The sequence below is a fragment of the Halictus rubicundus genome, chromosome 18 (genome assembly GCF_050948215.1).
Source record: "Halictus rubicundus isolate RS-2024b chromosome 18, iyHalRubi1_principal, whole genome shotgun sequence".
NCBI classification, from domain to species: domain Eukaryota; kingdom Metazoa; phylum Arthropoda; class Insecta; order Hymenoptera; family Halictidae; genus Halictus; species Halictus rubicundus.
In genome coordinates this window covers 658,369-686,323 of record NC_135166.1, presented here as the reverse complement: position 1 = coordinate 686,323, position 27,955 = coordinate 658,369, and the positions used below count along the sequence as shown (strand labels likewise).

General features: G+C 47.6%; 3 protein-coding genes and 1 long non-coding RNA gene across 4 annotated transcripts in view; all 4 read right to left on the bottom strand.

The window, feature by feature from the left end:
- The window catches only part of Emre (Essential MCU regulator), a 61,413-nt gene extending 42,460 nt beyond the window's left edge, over positions 1-18,953 (bottom strand). Inside the window, exon 1 of the mRNA XM_076803497.1 lies at positions 18,944-18,953. The gene's annotated coding sequence lies outside the window, so the exon portion shown is untranslated. The remainder of the gene's footprint in view (positions 1-18,943) is intronic.
- LOC143362724 (odorant receptor 13a-like) lies at positions 248-2,274 on the bottom strand. Its single transcript, XM_076803117.1, has 6 exons — positions 1,830-2,274; positions 1,368-1,774; positions 1,209-1,308; positions 1,034-1,135; positions 813-971; positions 248-710 (listed from the first exon to the last, which is right to left on the bottom strand). The coding sequence occupies exons 1-6, from the start codon at positions 2,121-2,123 to the stop codon at positions 642-644; spliced, it is 1,131 nt and encodes a 376-aa protein (XP_076659232.1). The 5' UTR covers positions 2,124-2,274; the 3' UTR covers positions 248-641.
- On the bottom strand, positions 4,601-6,952 carry LOC143362717 (uncharacterized). The gene is made up of 3 exons (XR_013083688.1): positions 6,796-6,952; positions 5,123-5,244; positions 4,601-4,858 (listed from the first exon to the last, which is right to left on the bottom strand). It is a non-coding gene; the product is annotated as an uncharacterized LOC143362717 (long non-coding RNA).
- Positions 18,954-23,871: 4,918 nt separating the features above from the next.
- LOC143362911 (cuticle protein 8-like) lies at positions 23,872-26,497 on the bottom strand. Its single transcript, XM_076803419.1, has 3 exons — positions 26,480-26,497; positions 25,585-25,822; positions 23,872-24,081 (listed from the first exon to the last, which is right to left on the bottom strand). Exons 1-3 carry the CDS (start codon positions 26,495-26,497, stop codon positions 23,939-23,941), a joined length of 399 nt encoding a protein of 132 aa, XP_076659534.1. The 3' UTR covers positions 23,872-23,938.
- Between the last annotated feature and the right edge of the window lie 1,458 nt (positions 26,498-27,955).

Below are 27,955 nucleotides of genomic sequence, written 5' to 3'. Positions count from 1 at the left end.
GTTCCCTATACAGTTTAACCAATCGTAAACGTTTTAAAGCGCGGAAATATTTGAAGCATAGTACCATAGACAGAGAGGAGATGAGAGCTGAAGGTTCTGTTTCATGCCAAAAGATGGCGTGGGTTCTGTTCCATGCTAAACGTGGATGTGGGATCTGATCCAGGCTAAACGTGGATCCTCTCTGCCGTGGATGTGGGATCTGATCCAGGCTAAAATTAAGTCTTCGGGCTCTTCACAAAAACCAGAATACTCCTTTAAGTTTATTCTAAACTAAAACTATATGAAAACGAAACAACTTCGTGGACATTTTCAAAATGTTTTTGCTTCATTTTATCAGAGAGGAAATGAAAGTGCTCACGCTCGGGGTTTTAGTGTCCCCACTTTTCCTGCATCATCTTTTAGGCTGGATCAGAGCCTACATAGAAGAGCCTCTTTTAACATAGAAGTAGCATCCACTCTGGCATTATTTGGAATCCGCTGCTAATGATGCAGGTAAAATGATGCAGGTTCTGGTTCAGGCTAAAAAGATGATGCAGGTTCTGGTCTAGGCTAAAAATTAGAGTAGGGGGCAGGACTATAGCGGGGGCACTAAAATCTCAGGAGTGACGACTCCCATTTCCCCTCTGGTTTTATTTGATGTCTCAACCGACGTTGGATTTTTCAACTATTACACGCAACGCTGCGAAGTAGGAAAACGCTGTGTACAGAAACTGAAAACAAATAAAAAGAGTTATTGACCGCATGAGTTTCGGTATGGTTTACATGCTACGCGAAACGATCCTATCAATTTCAACCCTTTTCTGGAAACGTACCTTCGCATAATAGAACAATGAAATTTGTGGTAGAAAACCGGTTATTTGAATTGCCTCTCGTTTCTGGGCCCTCAATATCATGAAATAGATCTTCTTTTGTTGCTTGGTATTTTGTTGGAACCAAGTTGAATTGTAAACGTTCATGGCGGTACCTGTACTCTGAACAAAGATGAAACACTAGAATCGGAGTGAGACATCTTTCAACACGATCGCCTTATTACCTGGTGTATCAAACTGTCGGCCGGCCAAGCGTACATGAAGAGTTCTCCGCTAGCACTGACCACGACGAGGGTGTATAAAATTTTCAATGGTAACGGCTGTTTCTGTTCAGCAGTAATTTCTGTAAACTCGCCAGTGTCGAGCACGCACGTGAGTTTCCGCGTCGGCAATACTTACAGTAACCAGATTAAGACTGCCAAAAATGACTGCCAGGTTTGTCGTGACCACGGTGGCTAAGGATATGAATCTTACAGCCCGGTATATGCTCTTTGTGTACCTGAAATTTGTTCCTTGCGCAAATTATTCGAAGCGTTAATGCTGTAACACAGGAATTACCTGAGAAGCCTCGCATGTTCTACTATACAAGCGTTCAATTCACTTTCAGACCGAACCCTCTCCAACCGCATCGCCAGGATTTCGAATCTGACGGTGGCGTATCGCAGTAGAAGCGCAACTTGCGCGTCGATCGCCATGCCGGAGGAAGCCTGGAAGCCGACTAGCGACTGATGGAAAAAAATAATACTTCTCAGCGGCTGTTGTTCCACCGGAAGCGGGTATTTTGCGTGCGTGGGGAATGCCTGGTGCGAATACAACGGTCCGCTTATTACGAAGATTGTTGTGAGAAAGCACCATAACGTGTAAAGCCCGTGAACGTACTTATATCTGTCCACGTGACCTTGGAGAACAGCGTTCTCCTTCTCCGTCGCATGTTCGCAAAATTCCTCCATGTCGAGGAACAACCTCTGCAAGCGCATCGATTATTAGAAAATTGCCGGCGAGTAAGGCCGTTTAACTCACCTGAAACCGTCGCTGCATCAAACGGCACACAATCATCTTGGTCGTCACTTGTGCAACAGCCGCGAACAGGCTCACGTTTTTCCCGAGAATTATAGGCTCGTTATAGTACTCGCAAATCGCGTTGAACAGCGGCAAAAACAGTCCGATCGAGCTGACGAATGATGCGCACCATGCAACGTTGAAGTACAAAAGCTCGGTTTTCGATGCTTGCAACGGGGGTGGCCAGGCGCATGTCAGAGCAACGCTGGCTTTGGTAAAAGCAATTGCCATTCTTGGCGTCACGCGAAATCCCATACCGATTCAACGAGGAAAATGATAGTCCTCCGACACCTCTCTCCAGCGAAACCTATGCGAGTCTCTAGATTGTTAAGTCGAGATCGCTACTATACTTTCATAAACGAGAACGGTATTTCCCGGAATCAACGTTTCCTCGTGAAACGTTAACGCACCCCATCACGAACTTCTGCTACTCGGTCATTTATCTATTTCGCCGAGCGTTGCAACGAGTGAATAAGTTAAGCTGCGCTTGCTACGCTATGCAATCGAGATTCATCGTTGGTTATAATAATTTCATTGGCCCGTGAGAACGGGCTGCTTGAGCTTGTAGAAACTCATGCAATCTCGATAGCATGTTGCCGAGTGGTTGGCTTCAATCCGACCCCGGACGAGCGTCTGCAACAGCTTGTTGAAACCCGGAATTGTCAGTGGAAGTTGAAAAGTGAACAGGAATACAAGCGGAAGACGAAGCGAACAATTGCTGAAACCTTGACTGCTGCTGTACGAAAAATTTCGGAGAATCGTAAATTCGTACGTCCATTTACACTTTTATATTTTCATTCGTCTATTCGAAGACTCTGATCTTTCCAGTTTTGGCTTCATCGATTATTCGTTGGGCTTTCTGGTGCTCGCAGTTTCCGAGCAACGTGTTAAGGATTTAATCTCGTTTCGAGCGAGGCTAATACAAAATTCCACGGTTGCAGCCTGCGTAAAAGGTGAGCCTCGGTTGCAGTTCGGTCTCGTTCTTCGATTGAAACTGCGGGGATCGGAGTGTTACGACTTACCTGTGCAAATTGAACTACAGCAGGAATATTTGTTTACTTTATCGCGGTGCTATTCAGCCAGCCCCTAAACTTGTTACTCCGTTATTCGGCGCGCGTTGGCAATCAGACTTCGCAGTAACGTTCGCCGTTTCGTCGAGAGCAGCGTATTGTCGACGGCGGATAAAATCTGGCTTACCGTTCGGCGGGAAGGTACTGGCGATCGATACCCGGTGCCGAAATAAACGCTGGACGGTAACTGGCCGTGTAAAATCATTCTGATATTTTTTTTATTCCCGATCGATGAGATCAATTTACAGGAGCGTCGACGGAACGGATGGCAGCCCTCGGCGACGACGACGACGACGACGACTAAAAATCGTAATGTCGACGACGGCGGAATGACTGACGGTATATTTTCACGTTATTCGACGGAGCCGAGTGAAATTACTGACTGGGAACTTTCCATATATACGAACGCTGCGCCGGCCGAAGAGTTACAACTTCCTACCGAGTCCCTACGGTGAGTGGCTTTGAAATTCCCGAGTAAGCTTCCCGCGGGGTATAAAACCCCGACCGTCCTCATGCCTTAAAGAAACATTTCGAATTTGCAATGCGCCGCGGCCGAACGGTCGGGCCCCCGTGCCAGCGACAAGCCTTCCCGATCATAATCCACGGAAGTTCGAGGCCGTATTAAACTTTATATTACCATTCCCGCTGTAACAGTTTTATGTACACACGGTTTATACTGTCACGCCTGGTCCCGCACATCCAACGACAGTCGCGAATTTATGGGCTACGGTTTCGGTGCGCTCGATCGCCATAACTCGGATCGCGACCGTGCGAACATGTTTGTGTTTTTCGACGAACGCTCGCCGATCCACCGATTGGTTGCGTCAGTTACCGCGAGAATACAGTGAATTCTCGATACAAGACATATGGGGAGATATACCCCGCGGTAGTGTGGCTAGTTCAGGGACCCCTAAACGTTAGGCTTGTATGGACTTGCAGGGAAGATATTTTCCGGTATTAGGCGTTAGGGGGACTTCGCTTTACAAAGCGAATTCTGTGTTTGCTCGCGAAACGAGGGAAGAGAAAGGGCTGCGTGAAAATCCGTGTGTTCCGCCGCAGTCCGGTGTTCAAATCGGCTGAAAACTTCCAATCGAGCCTGGTCAATTGAAAGGGTAGGTGCCAAGCCATCCAAGAAATTGGAGACCGCAACGATTCCCGTCAAAAATCAATTTCCGATGCGATTAAAGCTCTCGGATGAGCAGCGCGTTGCGCGCCTATCCGCCGACTCGATGAAACGTATCGGCGATTCCGTTGTCCGCGTGACGACCTCCGCAAACAAACCAGTCGGAATCTGACGCGTTTCCCACCGTTCCGTAATAATATGATAAATTCTGCCGATCAATTTGCTCGGCCGCACGGATATTCCATTAAACGAAACACCCGGTTTAGCGTAAATAAACTGGGTTGAATATCTGTCTATGTACGTACATATGTGCGTACGTGTATGTAGGTGATGGACGACAACTGGCCAACGTTTTTACATCGGTGTCTGGACGCCGCGCCGCGCCGGTTTGCGAATTATTATTCGGTAGTCGCGTTAATAACACGATGCCTCGTGCCTGTAGTTTGTTGGGCGCTCGCACACACGTACAATATCCACGCTCTCTGTCGGCCGGGTTGCCGCATCGCAGGCGGATTTTAAATTGATAATAACTAAAAAACGAAGCCGAAGTCACAAATTTTTTACTCTTCATGTTCGTCTTATATCGTCACGGAGAACCTCCCATGACGTTATTGTTTAAGAAAGTACATAGATCCGCAGATCAACGATAACACGACGCTATCAGAATTTTCCAGGTTGCAATGGAGGAGCGATTCTTCGGCGATCGAATCGACGCGACGGTTTCGTGTGATTAAGCTGATAAAAGTGTTCTCCCCGGTCAGTAGACCTCGTCTTCCAACTGTTTATTGCAGTATTTGCTGAAACAACAATTGAGAAACAATTAAGATCGAGAAATTTTCAGATCGGTAAAAGAATTTCCTTAATCCTTGTTGGTACACGATACGGACTAAGCTGGCAAAGTTGAAGCCACGATCAAAACACGGCTGATACCGCTAATCTTATCATGTCCAGAGGCTTGGCATTTCATTAACACGAAACATTACCATATTACGGTGGCGTACGCTTTTGCGTGTTAAGAATGATAACACCAAGGGAAAACAATTTTGCAAATGCATACTCACTAATAAAGTATCGTGGGCACGATAACAATTGCCACGGAACCTAACGCACACGCTGCTACTGATACGAGAATTGCCGCTTCCGACAGGCTGGATACTTCTTTGCAGTGTTCCGTTGGGGTCTCCTGTGATAAAAGCATCGTCACGAATCAGGTTGAATACGTTAAAAATACCACGAGCATAATTGATTAAATATTTGTACTGGCTTTGAATTTTCCTTAAAAATTGGCAGGAACTTTTCGGTCCGGCCGATATTTCGCTCTTTTTTCTCGGCGGGAACCGAGCGACCGGGTTCGAGTTTGAAACGGCAGCTGATTAGGATTCTGTACGCGCGTCGCGCAAGAAGGCGTTAATCCCTTAAGTAGTGATAACACAACGGAACTTTATAATCCAGTTCTCGACGCGTGTTCCCCTGGAGCCCTCTCGTCCTGTAGCGGCCAGGACGAGTCCATTGTTCTGTTTAACCGAACGCGCGAGGGCTAACTAGTCAAACAAAATCCCGGCGCGGCGGTGTTCCACCGTTCCCCTCGACCAGCAAGAAATTAATTAAACCGGAGAAAACTTGGGTCATTCCCTCGAACGCTTCGCCGCTGCGAAGGCACTGCGAAGGCACTGCGAAGGGAGTCGTCCCTTGAATCGAGCGATCTCGGTACTTTCTTCGAAATTACGCTCGTGCCGTATCAAACTCGGCCATCGAGCTCGTTTATATTACCCAGGCACCGCGAATCTCCGCGACAACAACGGATAGATCGGCGAGGAAGACGCGCAGCGCGTTTTAAAAAAGATCGGGGTAGTCCGGCACCGAGACAGAGAGTAAGCGAAATTTGAAAAACGAATACGGGAAGGAAAAATTTCTTGATCGAGTCGACAACGATTCCCCGTGCTGCAAGTGGATTCGCCGGCCTCTCGAAACATAGGTGTCCCCGTCTTGCGAAGAAATTTAATCCCCTGGGAGCGTTTTCCGTGGTAGCCCGATAAAAGAAGCCTGGGAGATAAGGCACGATCTCTTTCGGACGACGGCAGTCGTTCTCGCCGATTTTTCGCTCGACGGTAATCGTGCTGATTTTCTAAATCGTCGCGTCGACTTATCCCCCCTGGGTTCTCATTAAAAGTTTCCCCAGGACAGGCTGGCTCCTCTGCAGCGGGGCCGGCTTATTGTTCAACTTGCTTCGTTAGGATCGCTCGAGCCGAAAACGCGGTATCGGCCGCATAAACAGCTTAATCGCGCGACAAGCGCGCCCGAGACTTTCCGCGCCGGCTAGTTTACGAGGGCTGCCGTCGAGCTGGCACTCGATTGTTACGGGGTTCCCTCGAAAACGGGGCAACTTCCGGGTTTAAGTTCACTCGCGCCGTTCGACGTCCAACCGAGGGTTTCGTTGCCTACGGCGTATCACCGACTGCGAATTTAACGCCAATTGCCGAATTGTTGGCTGGCACGTTTCGCTCGCGTTTCCGATTCCCTTGCTGTTCGCGCCGAGCCGAGCCGAGCCGAGCCGAGCACACAGCTCGCAACGTTCGGGAACCCGTTCACCAGAAGCTCGGAAAAATTCCCTACGCCGCCGCGCAAACCGACCAAGTATTGCGTAAGATAATAGAATGTAAAATAGATACTTGATTAATATCAATAGATTATTAACAACTTTGTACGAGTTTTGCAGGAGGAATGGTTAACGTACCAAGTTCCGCAAGAGTTCCGCCGCCAGACTGCTGGCGATGCAAGACAATAGAAGCAACAGAACGGCTCGCGAAAACATTTTGTCAACGGTGATGGCTGATGCGCGACTACGGAAAGTTTCTGCCAGTCTCACGGTCTCGCGATATACTATCTTGATGAGATGTATCGCGGCCGCGGATTGAAGGATCCCCGCCAATCCACGTCACCCGTTATCGTCTATGATAACTGGTGTCGGTGTTTTATCAGCGGTAGACCACGTATCTTAAGTATACCTGTGCGCAGCACGCGTTCGGTTAGGTTCGGTGCCGCAGGTGTAGCCTCCGCGAGGTAATGGCGAGTTGAGACGAACACGGCGTTTCTCCTTCATTTGAAGCAAACTGTATAAATTTATCAGCAAATCACGCTGATCGTACCGTAAAGTTTGCATTATGATATTCCAATCTTACCGCTTCGCTACAATTTATGGGTCGCGCGCCTTCGCGACGTGAGCCACGTGCACCACTGCTGGCCGGGTTGCAGCATTTTAGGCGGAGTTTTAATTGATAATAACTAAACAGTGAAGCCGAAATCGCTGGTTTTTTGTTCTTCATTTTTGGCTTAGATTGTCTTGGAGAACTTAAGTTAAAGATAGTAGAACCAAACCATGTAGCAAAATCGAAAATCTGTTCCCGAAGGCGTACGTATTTCCTACCGTCCACGTACACACAATGTACTGATATACGAGCGAATTGACATAAATTAATCGCACGACATTCGGGAAGAAATGCGAGCACATATCTTATTTGGCATTGAAGTCCCCCGCTCATGTTTTCCACGCCGCAAGCAATACGGTGACGTACGGCCGAACTGGCAATGATAAGTTAGGGTTGTGACAAGTGTGATAGCTGGTGAGCATCGTCCTTCCGCGAACGGTTTCTGCATGTTGCTGTTAGATGGCGCCACCATTCGGTCCTCTACCTTTTCAAGGGTTTCAACCCCTAACTGGAAAGAGGTTCGGAGAGGTTTTCCATGTACCCGAGTTTCTTTGTATTGAATAGTGAATCTCGAAATTATCCTATAACTAAATGCAATAAATAATGTCACTAAAATTGTGCTAGTTGCATCTAGTTCTCGGCACATTATTTGAGAAAAACTTTGGCCGGCTCTTTAATATCCTAGTGTGTCAGTTAAGGGTTAATGCGTCTTTTTACGAATGATTTTGAAAAAGAAAGAACGCAGTATTTACGGGTGCTGTTTCTCGAAACTGTCGTCATACTACTGGCAATGCATTTATTACTGACTCGATTACTGCTCCCCGGTGTTGAAGCAACACAATTACTTTATTAGAGTTTGAGATAGCCCGAGACTCGACCGGCTGCAGAGCAAATATTTTTCTAGCTCTATTTCTCGAGAAATTGAAATCAAACAAAGAACGGTCTCCCGGTGGACGTCGCTGGTGGATACATGCCGGGCGCGGAAGGATGGATCGGTCGATGATGCATCATCGCCGATTATTGCCATTTAATTGGGAACGTAATTGTTCCTCGGCTGGCAGGGATCTCGCGGACGGTTCATGGGATCCCTGGAAAGAGCAATTTCATTGTGAAACGGTGGGAACGCTTGAATTCCACGGTTCAGTGAAATCAGGGCTCGACGATTCCATGGTATTTACGGTACCAATCTGCGATATCGATTTCACTGTCAACAGTCCGCGGATGCCGGACGGTTTCTAACAGAAATACTGCAAAAATGCACGGAACCTATCCTCCTTAATAACAACTCCTCGGTACTCGGCGAAGATAAGTCTTTTCGCAAATAAAACGTCAACAGGGATCGATCTAGATTTTCGTGAGAGATTTTTCACGGCGGAGAAACTGTGTGTATAGATTAGCGCGACTATAACTGCGACAAGGCAAACGATCGACCGAAAAATCGATCGAAATGAAAAAGAAAGAGGGAAAACAGGACCTGCGATCGGGGAACACCTGTTTCCAGCAGTTTTTGCTTTTGACCCACCGCCGGAGGCTCAAAGGACATCAACGGGAATTCCATACACGCGCCGACTACGGTCCACTCGGCCCCTAGCCCTTCGTCGATCGATTTCGTTCACCTTTTTTTCCTTTCTTTTTTTTTTCATTTCGTCGCCAATTTACATGGCACCCTGAACCGAACCTCGCTTCGTTACCGCTCACTGACCAAAGTTAATGGAATAACCGACGAATCGGTCAACTCGATTTTTTTTGTTCTCAGCCGGCCTCGGTTCCGGCCCACCCAGCCCGCATCCCCCGCTAGAAACTGCGCGCGTAACGGTTTCACGGTTTTCCCGGTAAGAAAGAAAAATTCGCAGCTCCGTTTCGAAGCATGCGCGGCACAGGCCAGAGTGGGGATCAAGACCGGCGGGCAAAAAGTCCTGACCTGAATATCATTGTTTGTTTATGATCGACTAATGTTTCCTATTATAGGCTGTGCGAGGTACACCGAAAGAAACCAACGTTAGTTGTTCTGAAGCGTTCGTTCGAGGCGCACGATAACATATTCGTGCTTCTCCGCGCTAACAATAATTAAGGATTAAAAAGACCAGTTCAAGTAGAAGTAAGTGTACAGTAGGTATAGTTAAATCATTTATGAGTTAGCTAAACACTGTGCGTCGACAGTAGTGTGCGAACCGGTAGTGGGGACAATTCCGCGACGTTTATCATCGAGGCCTCGGCGACACATATGGTGAGATCACTGTACCAGTTTATAATTGTGTGGAGTTCTGTCCAGTTTGACATTTAAGGCGAAGATGCGAGTCCGAGCGGACTCGTAACCGAGTGAACGTTGAGTTATCGATGTTGAGTGCCGTGTCGTCTGTTTTCTCGGTATCGATTAAGCTCTCCACGACTCTCGTAGCAGCTAGTCCCGTTTTATCAAACTTTATGGAACGGAAAGAAAGCGTTCGACATTCCGCCGCAGCCGCAGCCGCAGCCGCCGCCATGGGAGTTGGCGAAACAATCTGTAATAGATCGAGGAGCAGATAGGAAATGTGGAATTAAGTGAAATCGACGGAAGAAACGTACCGTTTTTTGCTCGATTTTCCTTCCGGTGGTTGTTTTCCCCGCAGAATGTTCGTCGAGAGGGACGGTACGAGAGAAGACGGTACCCGTCGGCGATTCTGGTCTTTCTGGAAGCCGCGGCATCTCTGGAGACGCAGCAGGAAATCTTCATTATCGGAACAGATGGAGAGAGTCGGGAATCCGGGGCAAAATGGTGGTTGAATGTCGACCGAAGACGACGACCGCCGAGGCTAGGCTAGTCGGATCGCGAGAGAGGCAGCTGCGGAAGTTTCGAATCCAGCGGGAGAGAAATTGCGTACACGGGTCTTGCATCAGAGCGTAATATAGGCGATGAGCATCCTTTCATCAGGGAAAAAAGTTTTGTCCCGTTCTGTCGCCGGGAACTTCCGCGCGCGCCGCCAAGAAAATCCAGTTTGTCCCCTGGATGAATATGCATAGAGTGGAAACGCGGTGAAAGGGTGGGAGGGGGAGTATATACACCTACGTACGTGTTAGGTATCGCTCTTAATGCAACCGACGAAGAGATCCTCGTCGAGGACAACACGTCGGGGGAAACGGAAAAAGGGCAGAATGGATTTTTATCCCCCCCCCGCGTTTCGTAACCGGGAGAGGAAACGTCGTTTTTCCGCGTTACGAGGCAACCGGCGGAAAAAAAGGAGATCGTCGCACGGGGGCCACAGTTAATGAAAGATTTTACTCCTCCGAGCAACAACGCAGTCGATACCTCGCAGGAACCTGATTTTCCTCGGATCGCGCGAAATTTTTCCTACCTCGAAAACGAACGAGACGCTCGGACGAGATAACGGGCGAGACCTCGTCTTAATTTAATTTTCACTCGGCCGAATAATCCGCAGGGAAATACGCGGCCGTGTTTCCTTTGTGCCGCTCCTTTTGTACCGCGATCGTTTCATCGCCGTTCCTCCGGCTGGCCGGCCACACACGCGCGCCGACACTCGTTCGTAAGAACAATTACAACCTTTGAAACCGTGCACGCGAAAGTACCGTGCTCGAGACATTCCCGCGAACAAAGCGATTTTTTAAGCACGGCTAAGTTATTTGGATTAAAGCTGATACCATGCTCATTCGATTGCTCTTTCTATTCCACGGCTCGACGAGAACCAGCAATTCTTTAAAGCACACTTAAGTTATTTTTGCCACTGCTTCGAGAAATTACACGAAAGAAAGGGTTTGCTCTAATGACAGGGACGAAGGGAGTGAGGGGTAAAGTTATCCCGCGGTTCAATCCCGGTATTAGATGGCAGCCATTTCTACCGCTAATGCCCACTCACTGATTCATTAATTACGACCATTGTAATTCAAATCGGTTATTATTATTCCGTTAGCCGCTTCATTAACACCAGCTCGCGGTTTGATAAATTAATGAACGCGTCCGATCCACTGTCAAAACTGTCGTGCCTGTTACATTATAAATCATTTCGGCCGTCGTTCGCTGTTGCCGCTAAACGGAAATTAAATTGGAAATTACAGTCGCCATAGGAGCAACCTTCGAAATAACGATTACAAGGCTCGAACAAGTTCGCGTGAAAACCTCTACGAAACTAATATAAAACGTGTGAAAATATACTGGAAACGCCGATTATTTTCAATGGTGTACGCAAAACATAATGAACCGCGAAACTGTTTCGCGAATGTGAGGAGCACCGAATCATAATTTACTCGGAAAATGTTCGTTGCAGGAATCAAATAAGAAGTTATCGTGACCATCGACTTACATTCAAATTAAGGGTCGCCGAGGGCAAAGTTTCTACGGAATGGATACGGAAACGATATCGCGTTAAGTGTAGAACCGTGTTAGGGGAGGGTGCGCTGCTCCCTGACAATAAGTAGCTCCTTAACGAGGAAATAATTAGAACGGATACGCATGAAATTCCTCCGGCAAAGTGTTTCCAGACCAGATCGTTCGAACGGTTTCCCTTTCCAGTCAGTTCCGGAGAAAAATCGGCCGTGCGGTCGGACTCGCGGCCATTATGAAAACTGTTTCGAGCGTCTATCTCACGACGGAGCTAATCAACGCGATAAAGTTCATTCTGAAATGAAGTTAACGTTCCCCACTCTCACCCCACCTTCGCCTTCTTCATATGCGTACGTCTCCGTTCGGCATTGAAAGTATCGATTTAAATATCGCTGTCCGAACGATATATCACGACTGTTTCCAGGTGTAGCGGTCATAAAATCGAACTTGTCACTGCATTATATCTATTTATTTGCGTGAAATTCATTAGCCGGGATAATTAATCACAGGCTCGGCCGGCTTCCGCTCGGCTCGCGTAATTAGTCAACGTTGCTCTTAATCGTGGAATCATCGACGGAACAAATAGCCTCGCGTTTTAATTGCGACGCTCGATGGAATAAATTGTGCTCGATTCTATTCGATATTAAAGGAACGTTCCAACGACCAACTATAATCTTTGCCCGTCGCTGTACGGTGTTGCCTCGGTAACTGTCGCTGAGGTCTCTATAGTAACTGTCGATATCTTATCCCCAAATAAATTGTACGAGGTTCGCTTGAAACGGGAAAGAAATAATTCAAGTTTACCAAATAACTCTTTTTCTATAAAACTTTACAGTTACCCCCCGATAACAAAGCGTCAAGGGTTCATTTTTTTCTGATTCGAATGTTTTTAGCGTTTCTTCGCCACCGAGTGAACACTCAAAGGGATTGACTTTTTCCGAGGAGAGATGAATTTCGGTAAATTGAACGGGGCCGAGCGGTGGATGGAAGGACAACGGGGGTTTCAACGGATTCGCCACGATGACAAACCCCTTTTTTTCCCCCTGTGGCCGTGATATCGGATGTGGTTTCCGGCGACGCGTTTTCCTTTCTTTTCCAGCGCAATCTCCGTGAGAAAATGAAGGACCAGAGCGGAGGCGTCTAGTCGCGACATTCGAACGGACGAACTTTCCCATTCCTTGTCGTTGATCCGCGATCGTCGAGCCACCAAGACCTCTCAGTCGCAGGATATTAAAAGTAGATTAAGATCTCGAACTTCCGGCCTTAGATTCGGTTCGCCCCTACCGCCGGTGCATTATCGGATCGTTATCGGGGACGGACACCGTGTTCCTCGGAAGTGAATCGTGCCGCGACGAAGCTCGTCACGATCGTCAGACGATCTATCAATAGTTGGAGAAGAGCCCCCACGATCTCGATAATAAGCGAGTACACCGTCGAGGAATATCCCTCGCAACTCGAACGGTAATTGAATTTTCCGTCGAATAATTACGGCACGGGAAATATCCGAGGAATACCGCTAAGAAATCTGTTGCTTTGTTATCGCTATCGGACAGACATTTTCTCGTCATCGCTATTGTCAAACGTAACGAACAGTGAACGAAAATTCATAAAACGTTAATGGCGTGGCACGAACCGTTATAGTCAGCGGTAACCGCAGATCGACAATGGTAATGTTCACACCAGGCAAAACCGCGAATTTATTTCGAGCCGAACGACGAGTACAGCTGGGAGCCCGAAAAATATACTCTCCAATGAATAAATTCGTAGACCGGTGAAATATTTCAAAAAAAGAGTCTCCGCTCGCACGCCTTATCTGCGGTCGCCAGACCATAGTTCGTGGCGAAATTTGAAGCTGATAAATCGTGTCGGGCGAATCATCTCATCCCGTTGTCTCAGGAGCGTTATTCGTCTGGCTAACGCCACATCTCAAAACGCCGGACAACTTTGAAAGCGCGGCTTTGTTTTGCGGATAAGGAATACGTTTCGTAAGACTTCCCGGAAAGTCGGACAATAACGCGTTATCCGGGAGAGTCTGCATTATCCACGGAATCTTGGAGAGTAATTATTATGCAAAAGTTCCGAAGGTTTCCGTATACGTAGGCGGAGCAGGATCATTATAACGACCCAGCGTCTTGCGAGAAACATCAGCTGTCGATCATCGACTTTAACGAAACTTCGCGAAGTTATACGAATTTTATTTTGCATAAAAATCTGATTTCATCAGAAATTAGGAGTGTAGCTCGGCGGCCTGTCAGACCTCGATTGTTGCACATGCGTTGTACATCGTTTCGACAGGGATTGGTCGCGCGAACTCTTGATGAACTGATTGGACAGTAATCTCGTTCGACCTCGGCTGAAATGAACCGGGGCACTCTTACCGTCCGGCGGGATCGATAGATAGATAAATTCGACTGTTGGGGGGATAACACGAGTCGCACTGTGCCGGAATGTTTCAATAAATAATCCCGTTTCCCTGGCGCGGTCTTGGCAAAAATGCGTTGCACCGGCGATTGTCGTGGAAGAAGAACGGCCGTTTGATGGTAAACGTATAGGCGTTCCGCGGCCGAACGATCCTTATGATCTACGAGTAATTTCCCAAAGTGGACTCGGGTAGCTTCTTGCCGGTTCAGATATTCTCGCTAAAATGCCGACGAACTTTTCATCGGCAAACCTGTGCGCGCCCTAAAAACCTCCGACAAAATGCTCGCGTTCCCTTAACGTGTACATCATTATTATACATTGCGAGAGGAGTGGGGAAAAATGTTGGTTTGTCGCGACGGTCATTTCCTTTCTGGTACTCGAGTTTCCCGTTTACCTGTCCGGTCGCGAATTTTCTCATCGCCGGGGGAACGTCGCGGAAGTTTTAATTACCTTGCCGAGGTTTTCGTCGGCGCGGCGGAAAAGCGGGAATTAAACGGTTTCACGATCAAGATTTCGATGGCGGTCGCGGAGCATCCCCCCTTGTTCCCGGTGTTCGTTTAAATCGCGCGTTTTAACGATCCTTTTTCTTACGGCGGAGCCCGTCCAGCGGAAAATTGCGGTTCCCAGGGACACGAAGCACGACGAAATCTTCCTGCGGGCTGAGAGAAAAAGAGAGAGGGAGAGAGTGGGAGGGAGAGGCGGAGAGAATTATTCGAAACTCGAAACGGAACCGACGCGACAGGGAATCGAAGATCGAGTTTAAAAAAGGTCGCTCGGTTTCTCTATGGAGGAATTAGGGGAAAAATCAACGACTGTGTCGGCGGCCGGCTGAGCCTGGTTCGTGGCAATTTGTTTCACTTTGCGGACGGGACTACTTCCACCCTCGGTCCTATTTCCGCCGCCCTTTCGATGCTCCTTTAATCTTTGCGACCCGGCTTCCGGATCCCGCCATTAGTTCCACGTAGTCCCATCGCAGTCGTTCCTTCGAATCACGTTTCCTCCTCTCCGATACCGAATGAAAAACGCATTTCAGAAAAATGAGTCCGGGCTTCTGGTCGCAGCTATCCCACTTATTTTTACGAAACGACTTTTTCCGACTCGACGTTGCACGTAGCGGAAAGCGTGAAGCGAGAAACGAAAAATACTGGAAACCGCGTCACGCAACCGAGAGGAGACTTTCCTGTATCAGGATCCGCGGCACGAACCCACGAAATACGTCGGTCACTAATTGTAGGTTATACAAAACGGAGAAGGAGCGGGGGGGAGTCGGGTTCGGGTTTAAATAAATTATGGCAGGGCAGAGATGGGACAGCAAATCGATCCGTTTCGAATGAAAACTAAAACTCTGTTCACCAGCTTCAATCCTTGAGCATGGTCGATGGAAACGGAACCGTCGCGAGCAGAGGGAATCAAGCCGACGACGGTGCGGTGTCGGGATTGCGCCGTGCATTTATACTATGTTTACATATATATGTATACCAGGGCAGCGATTCCTCGACTTTCGACTTATCGACCCGCGCCGGCCGACAGGTTTAATTTTCTCCCGGCGGCGTGACGCTTGTCCTGTCTTGGCCTCCGGACATCTCGTAAATACGTTAACGTCCCGCAGGATCGTGCTCTTTTTTCCGAACAACCGACAACCGTCCATTGATATTTTCGTCGAACGCGATGCTGCGAACAGGATATAACAGTGACCGACGTCGAAATGTTTCACAGCTTTTTTCCTCAGCGTTAGCAGAGCTTTGCTTTAACCCTTTGCTTTGAACGACATATGCACCGATCCGATCGATGATCGAGAGGTCTGAAATATCCTGGTTGATGACGCCCCGACATATCGAAGGCTATTAATAGGTTTCCGGGGATATTGTTAAATTTAAATGCCGTGTCGAGGTGAATCTAGATCTGCAAATAGATCCTGTTAGAAAGGTCAACTTTTCGATCTATTTTTCATTGTTATAGTCGCCGGAATATCCTCATAAAAATATCGGTGGTAGTCGGAGAACACGTGTACGCCGCGCGGCAGTTAAAAACAATAAAACAACCGTGTAATTCTTGTCTGGATATATTTTCTTTTACGACTGTACCGACGTCCGGGGATTATCGTAACTGGCAGTGGTTGAACACATTTTTTAAAGTCATGGACCGCGCGTGGCTGGATATTTACAATTCGTAGGTATTGGCTTTTTAAAATCTTTGAAAGTATTTTCTCGAAATCCGTTTTTTCTCCGCCGAAATGCGAAATTAAACCGGGACCATTGGCCCATGAAGTTTCAAAACGGCGCTTGAAATCTTTCTTGTTTTTTTCACTCTGTCGGCAAAGCATCCGAAAGATAACCTTTAAAACAACGCCGAAAATGGCAAATTCCAACGCGAATATGCATGCCGGCAACGGAATTTACGTGGGCGGCGTGCATGCGTTTTTCTACAATAGTAATACGCCACGTAAATTAAAATTAAAAACCACGGATTGTTCTGTCAATATCAATAATAAATTTTCCGCGTTCGTGGCCCGTGCAATCCCGCAAAATAACTGATAAAATATATGCACCGTAAAGTTGTAGAATATACTCCGTTAAATCCTCGATAAAGAAAATAAATTTAAAGATACGATCATTCGAATGGACGCCACTATTAAATCTTCGCCCCTAAATTTTTTGAAATCCGTATGAACATACGTTCTGATACAGCACCCCCCCCCCCCCAAGCAAACACGATCAAAATTTCAGCGCGTTTCTATATAGCCATTACAGATAAATTAATTACTAGAGTATTCGAATCGTAGTGCTGTACATTGCCCACCGGGCACAACAAGAGGATATAGCAATCGGAATGAATAAATTTTATGTGCTGACGACAAATATGAGCGGACGAAATTTGAAACAGTAGGATTAAAAAAATGGATAAATTTTCGTGCGGGGTTCATTTTGATATGTGCCGGAACGACGAAATATATTCGGGTCACTTCCGATGGAAACGTTTTAATCGCGCTAAATGCAAAATAAAAATAAAATAAAAATCCGGTTCATTTAAACGTAGTAGGTTTAGTGCTAGATAATAAATGGTACTTTCAAGATATTTGAAAGTGTACAGTACCTTCCGGTAAACCCAATACTATCTCTATTTTCACATATGAAACAAATTTAATATTCTTGTTTTCGTTCGGCCCCGTGGTATCAACGAAGGAAGGATATCTCGATATATTTTCAGAATTATCCCGGTTTTCGTTGGCCGCCATCCTCCGGTGCGAAATGAGCGAACGAAATAGGTAAACCCCGTATTCGGCCAGTCGATTTCAAATATTTTCCTTGTTGATGTAACTCCTCGGGCAACGTTGTAGAGCTGCGGACGGCGCTGTTGCTCTTTTTACATTATGGAAAAATACGGTTTCGAACTTCGGACAAGCGAGCACCCTTAAAAAACCGTATTGAATCCCAAAAAGTAAAACGGGAGAGAAGGGCGTGGCTGCGGGCCAGGTGTTTACGATTTCGGTCCATTCGACGTGGAAAATATCCGAAATTACGTGCTCTTCCCGCGGGATGAGACGTCCGCAGGTGCCAGGATTGGAATTTTGCTTTAATCCACGTTGTAGCAGTTTCAGAAATTGTATCGTTCATTTTCCAACATCCAGATTTTATTCATCTGTGCATAGAAAGACGCTATAAAGAGGGAATCAAATACGGAACGCGATTCATTAAGCTACGTCCACGCTGGAGCAACATCGAGCAACTTTTTGTCGCCTTCTTTTACCGGGACGTTTATTCTAAAAAAATCTGGAATGCGTTCACGAAGAGCGGAATTTCGCTCCGGACATGAACGTAAAATTATGAAAATGATAAATGTTGCAACAAGTGAGAAAACGACGGGAATTAATGCGACCCCCTAATAACTGTGCGAAACGACGACGACGCCACGGCAGACCGTGAACCGGACCGGAAGTCATCAGCGTACCTATCTCGGGAGATTGTCGGTCGATCGATCGAGAACGAAAGCCTGTGTCCACCCTGCGCCCCGAATCCGGGCTGCCAATCGGAGTTATTTCGGCTGGGACGTCACGCGAAAAAGTCTCCGTTAACTGCCGTGCACGCGTACCTGCGCTAATTGGAACTTCCTGTTTGCGATCACTGAGAGTCCGTCTGCAAGGTGCGCCGAACTTCGAACTTCTAATAGCTAGTAGAATAGTTAGAAGTATCTTTAAACACACACTCGTAACTTTTGAATCAGGGAACTCCTCGCCTTGAAACGTCGATTTTCGGCATTCTCTCGTCAAGGTGTAGACGATTGTACGGTGAAAAGTGAAAAATTTCTGGGTTGCCAAAGCGAAGTTGAGCTTCTGAGAATCTGGATTTAATTGGAATGTGTCCGTCTCGCGTTTTCTACGGTCGACGCAATTTGTTTTTTATCGCAGCAAGCGAGGCTAGCTCGAAACGAAGCAGACAGAGCATAATTTCAGCTAGACGAAATAAACCTTTCAACAAAAATGTCTAGCATTAGCGTGTCACGTGTTCGCGCCTGCCTGCTCGCTCGCGTGGCAGAAAGAGGGAGAGAAAAAATGGAACACGGCCGGAATTGGAATGGGAAGTTGACGGAGATGGGGGGAGGAGGCGGAATTACGGGCGCAAAAAGGGACGATGAATTGCGTGTAACTTTCATAGCTCCGTCATTCCGCGTCGGCCGAGGACAATAAAGCGTTTCATTCCATTATAAACAAATCTTCGCTCTACTGTTCACCCGGCTTTCGCGCTCGACTAAAAAAGAAAAAGAGAAACACGACGGGCAGAGGGGCGCACCCGGAGAATTGCTAAATAAATAGGATTCTAAAGTGGCAAGAAACTGTGGCAACGAGACTCCCGGCAAGATTCGGTATAGAAAAATCAACCGACAATACCTCGACGCGAGTTCTCCCGTGATGCATTTGAATGGGGACATTGCCGGGCTTTGAACGAACCTACGAGGCTGGATATCATGATTTTTATTTACCTTCTCGATTCCGGAGACGACAAACGAGGCCTTAACGAAGACGCCAGCCAGCCGGTAAAAGATGCTTCCACGACGCTCGTGTAAGAACTTCAATCTTCGCTGCCGCCAACGTGGAAATTGTAGAACTGTGCTGCAAAATTTTTGTCAAATTATTAATTGGAATAACCAAAAGACCGCGCGAGGGTTGATTAGGCAAGGTGCGCAGTCCAGGAGGGGGAGATTCAGTTTACGAATAAATATTTCCTCGCGTACGCGTCGCCGTAAATTTGGGAGGGTGTGTCTGGTAGGTTCGCGAATCCCTTTTATGCGGCCTGGGCTCGTACTCCTTTGACCTTAAGGAACAAGGTTACTGGGAGCACCAGGCTCGTAGGTTGGTTTAAGCTGATTTACAGTCGCCCATTCGCGTCGGGAGTGACGTTGCCACGGTGTTGCCATAGACGGGGAGGGTTCCTGACCGCGCGCATTATTTTCTTCATTGCGAGGCCGAGATTGAACATCCCGGCCTGGAACCCACAAGACTTGTTTCTGGCAAACAGCCGCCGGTGTTTTCTTTCCTCCGGACCGGGCGAGAGGACGAGTTTGCTCCGGCAACAAGCTGTAACCGGATTTCAAAACAGCAGCCGTCAACGTCGCGACGCGAATTAGCCCCCGCGAAAAGCGCCCTTTCGACGGCGAACCTCTATTGGCTGCGAAAAGCCTCCCTCCGCGAGACGTTCTTGGCTTAGGAATCCCGTTGGACTTTTCGGGGCTGAAGCGGAAGAAATGGCCGGTCGAAAATGTTTTCGACGGTGTCCGCGGGATGCAGCTTCATAAAATATGAAAGCCTCCCGACTAAAGCCATTGTACCGGTCTATTCAATTCCGCGACGCCATTAACCACCGTCTCCGGGATTTAGCTTTTCCCTCTGCGAGTGGACATATGCAACAAATTTAGCAGTGTCTTCATCTAATACCCGGTAGAGATAATACTGCACTACGTGAAATTTCGATGAAACGAAAAATCGATTCTCAGATTTGGAGGAACGGTAGGTCTTGATAAGAATTTTTGAATATGAGCGGGTCCGAAGCGGCGAGTTTCAAGGGTCGATTCAACTCGGGAAGTTTTCGAGTCCGCGACGGGGACTGGAATAAGAATCGGTAATTGTATCAGCTCTACGAGCAACGGGGCGGAAGAAATTAGTTTCTCTCCGATATTCAATTTTAATAGGTCGGCGAGGCCGCAACGATGGGGTATTCATTCTCCTTGGTTTTCCCTCGCTTTCCATCTCATTGGCTTCCCGCCTTGCTCCGAAAGTACACCCGGGAAAGATTCATCGATAAGTTCGCCTAAGGTCCCGAGATAACCGGACGAAGAAAATTCCGCGCGCGAAAGAGCAATAAAACAATGGACGCCCGGAACAATGGTAACTAATTTCAATGGGCCGTTAAATACCGGCGAACACTATCAATTATCGGTTGCGATCGTCCATTAATTTCGCGGAACGTTTATCGAGATCGTGGAATAACACAATTCCATCGACGGGCTCGCGAGTCGGGGTCGTTTGACGCGAAGAAACCTGGTTTCTCCGTAACAATTCCTTTGGAGTGACAATGGGCGCACAAAGTCTCCAGAAAGGTACAGCAACATTCTGCTGAAATTGATCGCCGTGCGTTTTATGGGACGTCGTACGTTTTCCGATAATGTTAACACGCGTATTAAGACGGAGCAAAAAATGCAGTCCAGAGGGGAGAAAATGTTTCATACTTTTATAAAAGCTTTTCGAACGTGTGCGCCTTCAAAGCGGCTCACTTCGTTGGCGCTAATCCTCGTTCATCGCGCATTTAAATTCATAATCTTTCACTTCGCCGGCTGCCCTTTTCTCCCTTCACAGAGTAAATAGATGCGGCCCATAGTCGCCGGAGTTGTTACAAAAATTGTAAGCAAATTAAAGAGCACTTTCGTAGAAAAAAGTGGGAAGCACAGACTGAAAATTTACTTCAAATAATTCCAGAAGACGCAGTGAAATTTTATCGTCAGTACTAATATCCTAACGATGGGTCAGGGTATAGTATGCGGATAGATCGTAGATCGAGCCGTGTCGCCGAAAAACGGTGGCCATGCCCGCGTAATTAAAGGCCTGTCTAAATCGCAACAAGTAATTAATTCAGGGAGTCGCTGTTTCGGCACAGCGTCATTATGACATTATCCCTTCGCCAGCTATTTTGCTGACGCGAATTAACATTAAGCTGCATTACTCGTTCATTAGCTCGCGACCATTATACCCGGTGTCTCCGGACTCGGTAAATTATGCCGTGCGTCTTTCAATTCCCGTTGATTTCCGCCCATTTCTTTTTTTCGTCCTCGGTGCTTTTTTTCGGCGCTGGTCGGTAAGAAGCTTATCCACTTCTCCGCTCGCTTTCTATACTTTTCGCGGCGTGCGGGCACCAGTAATCTCCACGGAGTGGCTGAAAGCTATTTTAATAAAAACCCGCCGGCGAGTTCCTGAAACATCCGGCCACTGGCACTCGCGTCTCATTAAATGCGCGAATTAAGAACTTATGACCGCCACCTCGGCCGAAAATATTTCGCCGTCGCATCGTAACAGAACTCCGGGAGCCGTCAAAATATTCCGGTTTTCGAATGTTATTCGGACGGATATCGATTAGTTTCGATTATTTTCTTGGATCCCGCCACCAGCGGTGCGCAGGATTTTTCCCGATCGATCGTAAAATGTTTCCCGATATCAGTCGACGAAACGAAACGAAACGAAACGAAGCGAAACGATACGATACGCCGGAATAATCGAGAATGAATAATAAAGAGACCGGTGGACGCGGCTGTCGATCGAGTGCCGTGCATCAAAAATCGAATTCCCGATTTAATGACAACCTTTTACTGTCGTTCTTTATCTGCGCGGGAAATTACCGCCCAGTCTTGCCGGTATTCTGTCCCGTTTACGATCGGCCGAGCCGTGTTGCGAACACGTTTTTATTTCACGCGATTGCGAACTGTACAACCGTTCTCAAAAGTGTACACCTATCAAGAACACTTCGAGAACGACGAAGATTAACTAAATTCTCTTTTTCTCTGTCGTAATGGAATCAAAGGAAAAACTGAAAACGGTATCAACTCGCCCGGGTGCCTCTCCTGTCTCGCGCAGATATAGAATCGGATTGCCGTGAAAAGTATCACGACCGAATAGATTTTTGGAGAGCAAAAACAGAAACGGGGGAAAAAACAAAACCCGGAGTAGAACTGTGTCGGCGGTATGCATGGATACCGAGGAACACTGGTTGTAAACGTCAACGAAACGCGGTTCGATATCCGGCGGCCCCCGGGCGATTCTTTTGTCGCGTATTTTATCCTAAACGTACGGCGGACAAGGCGGCGCACAATGCATATCCCCGGGAACGAAATTAGTGCGCCGTCGCGTAGCGTCGCGTCGCGTCGCGCCGGTGACACCGCGGACGTGCACGTGCACGGGACACATTGTCGGGACAGGTAAGGTATTGTGAGCACGAATGCAATTAAGTGCGTCTCATTCAGGTTTACTCCCCCGCGCGCGCGAGCGGATCGATCTGCTACGTTTAGGGTTGGCGTGCCGGTAATGAGCGAGATTTCAACCGCGTCCGGTCTTTCTTCGACTTCGCTCGGCCGATTAGGCTCTCTGTTCCCCGGTGCGACACTTTTGTTCCTGAAACACGATCCAGACAATTCCTCGGCGCGACCGCGTTCGAGGAAGTATTTCACCGTGAATTACTCCGGGAATAATCGCAACTATTTAGTTACCTTCTTGTTTCAGCCGTGTTATTACGGCGGGGAACTGTACCGTGTAATTCATGCTCGTTATCGAGACGGTTATACCGTATCGCGACGGCACCGAGCAATTCGTGCAATTCGTTTCGTACGCGCCGGGAAGACATTTGAGGAACAATTATGATTCCCCCGCGAGACTCGCCGAGCAAACTGTTGTAAATGTCCGCAAACTGAAGCTTGTTCCGAGTAGGTCGGACTGATTATGCGAATTGACGAGCAAACGAATTCGAAGCGAGGATCGCGCCTCAAGCCGGGGCCGCTCATTAATTTCGGGAACGCGCGCGATTGATTTCGAGCGCGAAACCATCGGGATTCCCGTCGTTGTTTCCGGTAAGCCTGGATACGTAATCACGGGGGAGATCCACATGGGCCCGACGGTCGGATTGTCAATCAGTAAACGTCACTTCCGTGAAAAACAACGACGGAATCACGCGACTCCGGCGAGGGGGGTAACGCGCATCGATTTTCGATTTGCCCGGCCGCGAATTCTATGCGATCGGAGCCTCTTCGCGGCTAAGCGGCAAGTAATTTGGGACGGACAATATCCGGCTGTGATATTATTACAGCGCGTAATAAATTGAATCTGCGGGGCGGCGTTGTTGTCGCTGGATCCCGTCGAAATCTGTTACAACCGTTCCGCTCCGCTGTCCCGTCGGAAGTCAATGATCTGCGGATACTTCCGAATTTATCGTTCGTTGATAAGCCAAATGAATCGGCGAATAAACCGGACGCCGAACGGCAACCCGAAATGTTAATTGGAATTTTGAACGCGCGGTTAACAATTCGGCGTTCGCTCGCAATATGAATACCCAATGATCCATTCGCGGTTTTTCATTGGACTTCGATCCGGATCGAAATCGGGGAGAATTTCTGCTAATTTCGAAATCTGTACGTTTGCTAGTTTCTTTTTCCTTAAATTGGGAACAGTGTTTTCTGGCGTGGCTGCAGGCGGTAGAGGTGATCCATATTTCATGAGGATCGGGAGACGAACGTCGCGTCTGCATAAAAATCAAGAAACCGAAAGGCGGTATTGAATACTAAAACAGTTCTTTAATCAGCACAACAAAAAAAGAAAAGAAAAGGGAACAATCGGCATTGCATAACAGGAACAACAGCCGCATAACAAGGTGTCTTTGGTCATGAATACAACCACGTCGGGGTTTTTAATGATGGTGGCCTCCCTCGTGGATGATTCCGTTGCTGTTGTGGACGTGAGCGAAGAATCCGTCTTTTCCCGCGTGGTACTTGACGGTTCTGACGTTGCCACCTGGTTCTTTCACCGTGTACTCGCCGTGCACTTCTTTGCCTGCGATCGAAACGCATTCTATAAATTCTCGATCCGAGTAGAATCAAAACGAGGGCTTGATTATGTTGTTCGACGCGGGAACAACGAACCCGAGACCATAATATAACGATCGGAATCGTTTGCAAAACACAGGGCAAACGGGTCCGTAAACATCGTCCGCGATTATAAACGGCTGTAAGTTCGCACCGGTGGATATTACGCACTGTATTCTGGTGTTACGAGAACAAGTGGCCCCGGTGCAATCGCTATTTTGACTACCATGGTGCGTCTCATTGCTGCAAAATGGCTGCGGTCCCGCAACAGCGCGGCTGCTGCCTTGTGGAAAATCAATAACTAGTCGTCGCAAAGTTTCGAATCGTACTAATTCTAATCAACCGAGATTTTCGCGTCACTCCTCGAAATCGCTAGACATTTTTATCACAAATTTCACTGTACTCGCGCGAACGATCCCGGACACGAGGCACAACGAAGTCTTCGAACCGGATAGCGTTCACAGTTGGCGCGCAGCTAGTTAGCGGATTAACATTGCAAAACGGAGCAGCAGGCTTGCCAGGTACGTCGTCACGGTATTCCAAATTGTTTCGAAAGAGAATTCCGACCGGGGAGAGTAATTAACGAATTCGGGAACGTTTCGGGAAAGAGCTTGAACAGCGCGGTCGGTTTTGATTTTCGTTCAATGACGCCGCCGCGATCAGTCGTGGTTAAATGAACGGCTTCCGCGAACCTTAATTACTTCCCCCGCATAACGTCACGGTCTTGTTAAGTGTATTAGAGAACTCAAACTAATTTGACAATAGACCGCCGAACGAAGGATGCCTTAAAGGGAGAAGCCTTCGAGGCAAAATGGGAAACCCCGCCGCCATTTTCGGCGCGTCTGCTGCATCCGACGTGGTGGAACGTGACTCGTGCATCGAAGCACTAAAAAATACGGCAACAAGTAAAAAATATTTTAAGGAACTGGATTCAATCGATTGCACGCTGTCGCTATGCACATTGTAATAGCAAACGCAAAACTTTACAAATCGTGCCACAGAGAAAATTTCGAAGCTCTTGATTTTTGCTGTTTGCTGTCCCGTGCAACTTAATCGAGAATAATGCATGTTCTGCAGCAGTTTAGGCAATTCCTGTCACGAAAAACGAGAAGTTGCTCGGGATACAATATATGTTTAGGTACTGGCAGATCGAGTCTACAGCGACCACATACCCTGCGGACTCAGTCAACTGATTAATCCTAATCAAAGTACTCCCGGCAAACTAGCTTCCCAACTGTTTGACATGCGAGCGTCATTAACATGGAACACGTTCTGATTCTAATTAAAGCGATTTCGTAGTCAAAGTGGAAGAATCTTGAGACCGGAAATTCGTCGGGGTGTATCAGCGTCAATCTTAGTTTTACCGGGACATTGTTTGAACCGCTCTACGCAAATTTCGAGGGGCAATTCTGTGAATTTCAGAGAGCAAAGGGAACACGCTTTACCGATTAATTACGCGTGGCAAGTTTACCATCTCTGTGCTCCTTCTGCCCGTGAAAGTCCCCGGTGTGATGATCGTCCACGCCGTAGGAGAACTCGTAACGAGGATGCGCCACGTAGTTGTGACGATGGTGGCCGTGCTTGTCGACCCAACCGATTTCCTCGGCGTGACCCGTCACCGGCCCGTAAAAATGTTGAAAAGAATGCGCGTGTCCGGCGTCGGCGCGGCCTCTCCACAAAACCGACAGCACCAGTATCGGCAGGATGAACTGCGAGGAATGGTTCGTTATTTGTTTGCCCTGCGATGGAGCGCGGAATTTAAGCCGAACCGGAGTGTTTGGATAGAAAGTTAACTCTGATGCTGTTTTGCGGCAACGCGTCCCGCTTCCGAGTCAAATATGAGGAATGTTTGGTGCTCGCTCGCTCGCCGGAAGTTGGAGAGTATCCCCCGCGCGCGGAGGAAAAGAACTGATGTCTACAGAATTAATATCATCCGTAGGCTCGCTATTTTCTACCGAAACTAGAAGATTTTATTTAATCCCCCGCTATTACATTTTTGACAAGGGGTTGAGCTAGTAATTTCAGCTTGGATCGTGCACGAGAGGCTTCTTAATCCCGCGTTTCTCAAGGCCAGTCGAATTTCGCCGACCCGAGGGAGTATCGACGAGGGGGCGGTGCCTTTTCGAAAAATTTCCCCGGAGAAGTAGAAACGTAATTCGTCGAAGTGATCGTGATTAACCGGCGCTACGGAGGATCGATGGAGGTTCCGGCGGAACGGGACAGAACGATTTCGCGAACGGCGGACCGGCGGCCGATAATTAAATGGCACGAAACGATTGATCGACTTGGCCGCTCCGCTCGGCAACACCGGGTCCCACGTGTCACGGGTCCGAGAAAAATGAGGAATGGTCAATCGCGTGATGTACACTCACTTTAAACGCCATACCACCGAGTCGACGTAGTCGCGGTGTCCACGGCCGATGAGATGGTACAGAAAATAGAATCGAACGGGGTCTCGGGATACAGAGGGTTGTGAAATCGATCGATCGATAACGGGTGACCGACGACGATCGTCCGAAAACTGAACGATCAGCGGACACCGCGTTGTTCCTTTTATAGGTCCACTTTAAAAGTTTCCCTCTGCTTAATTCTTCTTTGGACCGATGCCCGGAACTTCCCCGACGGTGCAGACGTTGCAAAACACAATTATTCAAGCGGTTCGACCCGGGCAAAAAGCGTCGCGAGTTCCTCGCTCGAGCGCACATTAGCCAATCCCGGTCTCTAATGGAGTTCGTTGCGAAATGGGAGGAAAAAAATCGAGCGTACGAAACGACGCTCGGCTTTCTTCTTCGGCCAGGTGACACACGCGTATCGATCACGCTTCCAGCCGCTACGTCACGCTCGATAGGGCCGCGAGATTATGTTCCTTGCTTCGACTCTCTTCCTGGATGCTGGTCCCCGCGATCCCACGCTTCGTTTCTCCTCCGGTTACGGATCGATCTCTCTTCGAAACCGAATTACCAAAAACAAGACCGGATTCGGAACACTATACTATGGGAGAAAAATCGCCATTTTGTCCTTTATGTATTTTGTGAATGGAAGCGAATGGTAGCGTTCGAATCTACGTGGGAAGACCAAAGAAAGCATTTTGTCCATTTACGGTTACTGGAGCGGAAATATGAATCACGGCCACCTATTTGATGAAGTCCGGTGTATTAAAAGTTGTGTCACCGGTGAAAGGATCGAAAAATGGCGACAAATTGAAATTTTTGAATATCCTGCACGTCAATTTGCATGTGGTTCGAAAACATTTTGAAATCGTTGAATTTTGCTTATAACTGGATCTAGTGCCTCCGTTGAACGAGCATTTTTATTAGTGAACAATACGTGGACTAGTGATAAAATCCAATTAAACGTCGAAACAGTGAAAGCATGCATTTGTATGTGAATTTTATACGGTTTCATGAACTGTTGTTTCACGAAAAAAAGTTCATTCTCGTGGGAAGTGTGAAAATCAAACATTTTTTTTTCAACACGAAACAATTCCCGATTTGCCCTTTATTTTCGCAATCGAAATATTCGTTCAAAATCACTAGGGAAAATTAAATTCTTTCGAATACAGGGGACAAGAAATTCAGTATTCCGAACGGGTGTCCCACTCGATCTGCCTTTTTTCCGAGAGTTGATGGTAGAATGACGTTTAATAACACTCTCCGATCAGTTTCCAGGTCGGGAGATCGGCAAGAAAAAGGAAGGAAAAAAAAAGAACGAGATCAAGCGTTCGATCATCGACAGCTTCCGCGCCAAGAAATCCAATCGTGCGGCCGTTAGCGCCGCTGAAGAAAGATGATTCGCGGAATTTTTGATACCGTACTGTTATTAACAAAAACTGTGGAGATCCC

Coding starts and splice junctions, on each gene's coding strand:
- LOC143362724 (XM_076803117.1), bottom strand. CDS start 2,123: ATGGGATTTCGCGTGACGCCAAGAATGGCAATTGCTTTTACCAAAGCC. Junction 1,775..1,829: donor TGATGCAGCGACGGTTTCAG/GTGAGTTAAACG, acceptor ATGCGCTTGCAG/AGGTTGTTCCTCGACATGGA. Junction 1,136..1,208: donor GCAGTCTTAATCTGGTTACT/GTAAGTATTGCC, acceptor ACTGCTGAACAG/AAACAGCCGTTACCATTGAA.
- LOC143362911 (XM_076803419.1), bottom strand. Junction 24,082..25,584: donor GCAGAAGGAGCACAGAGATG/GTAAACTTGCCA, acceptor TTTCGATCGCAG/GCAAAGAAGTGCACGGCGAG.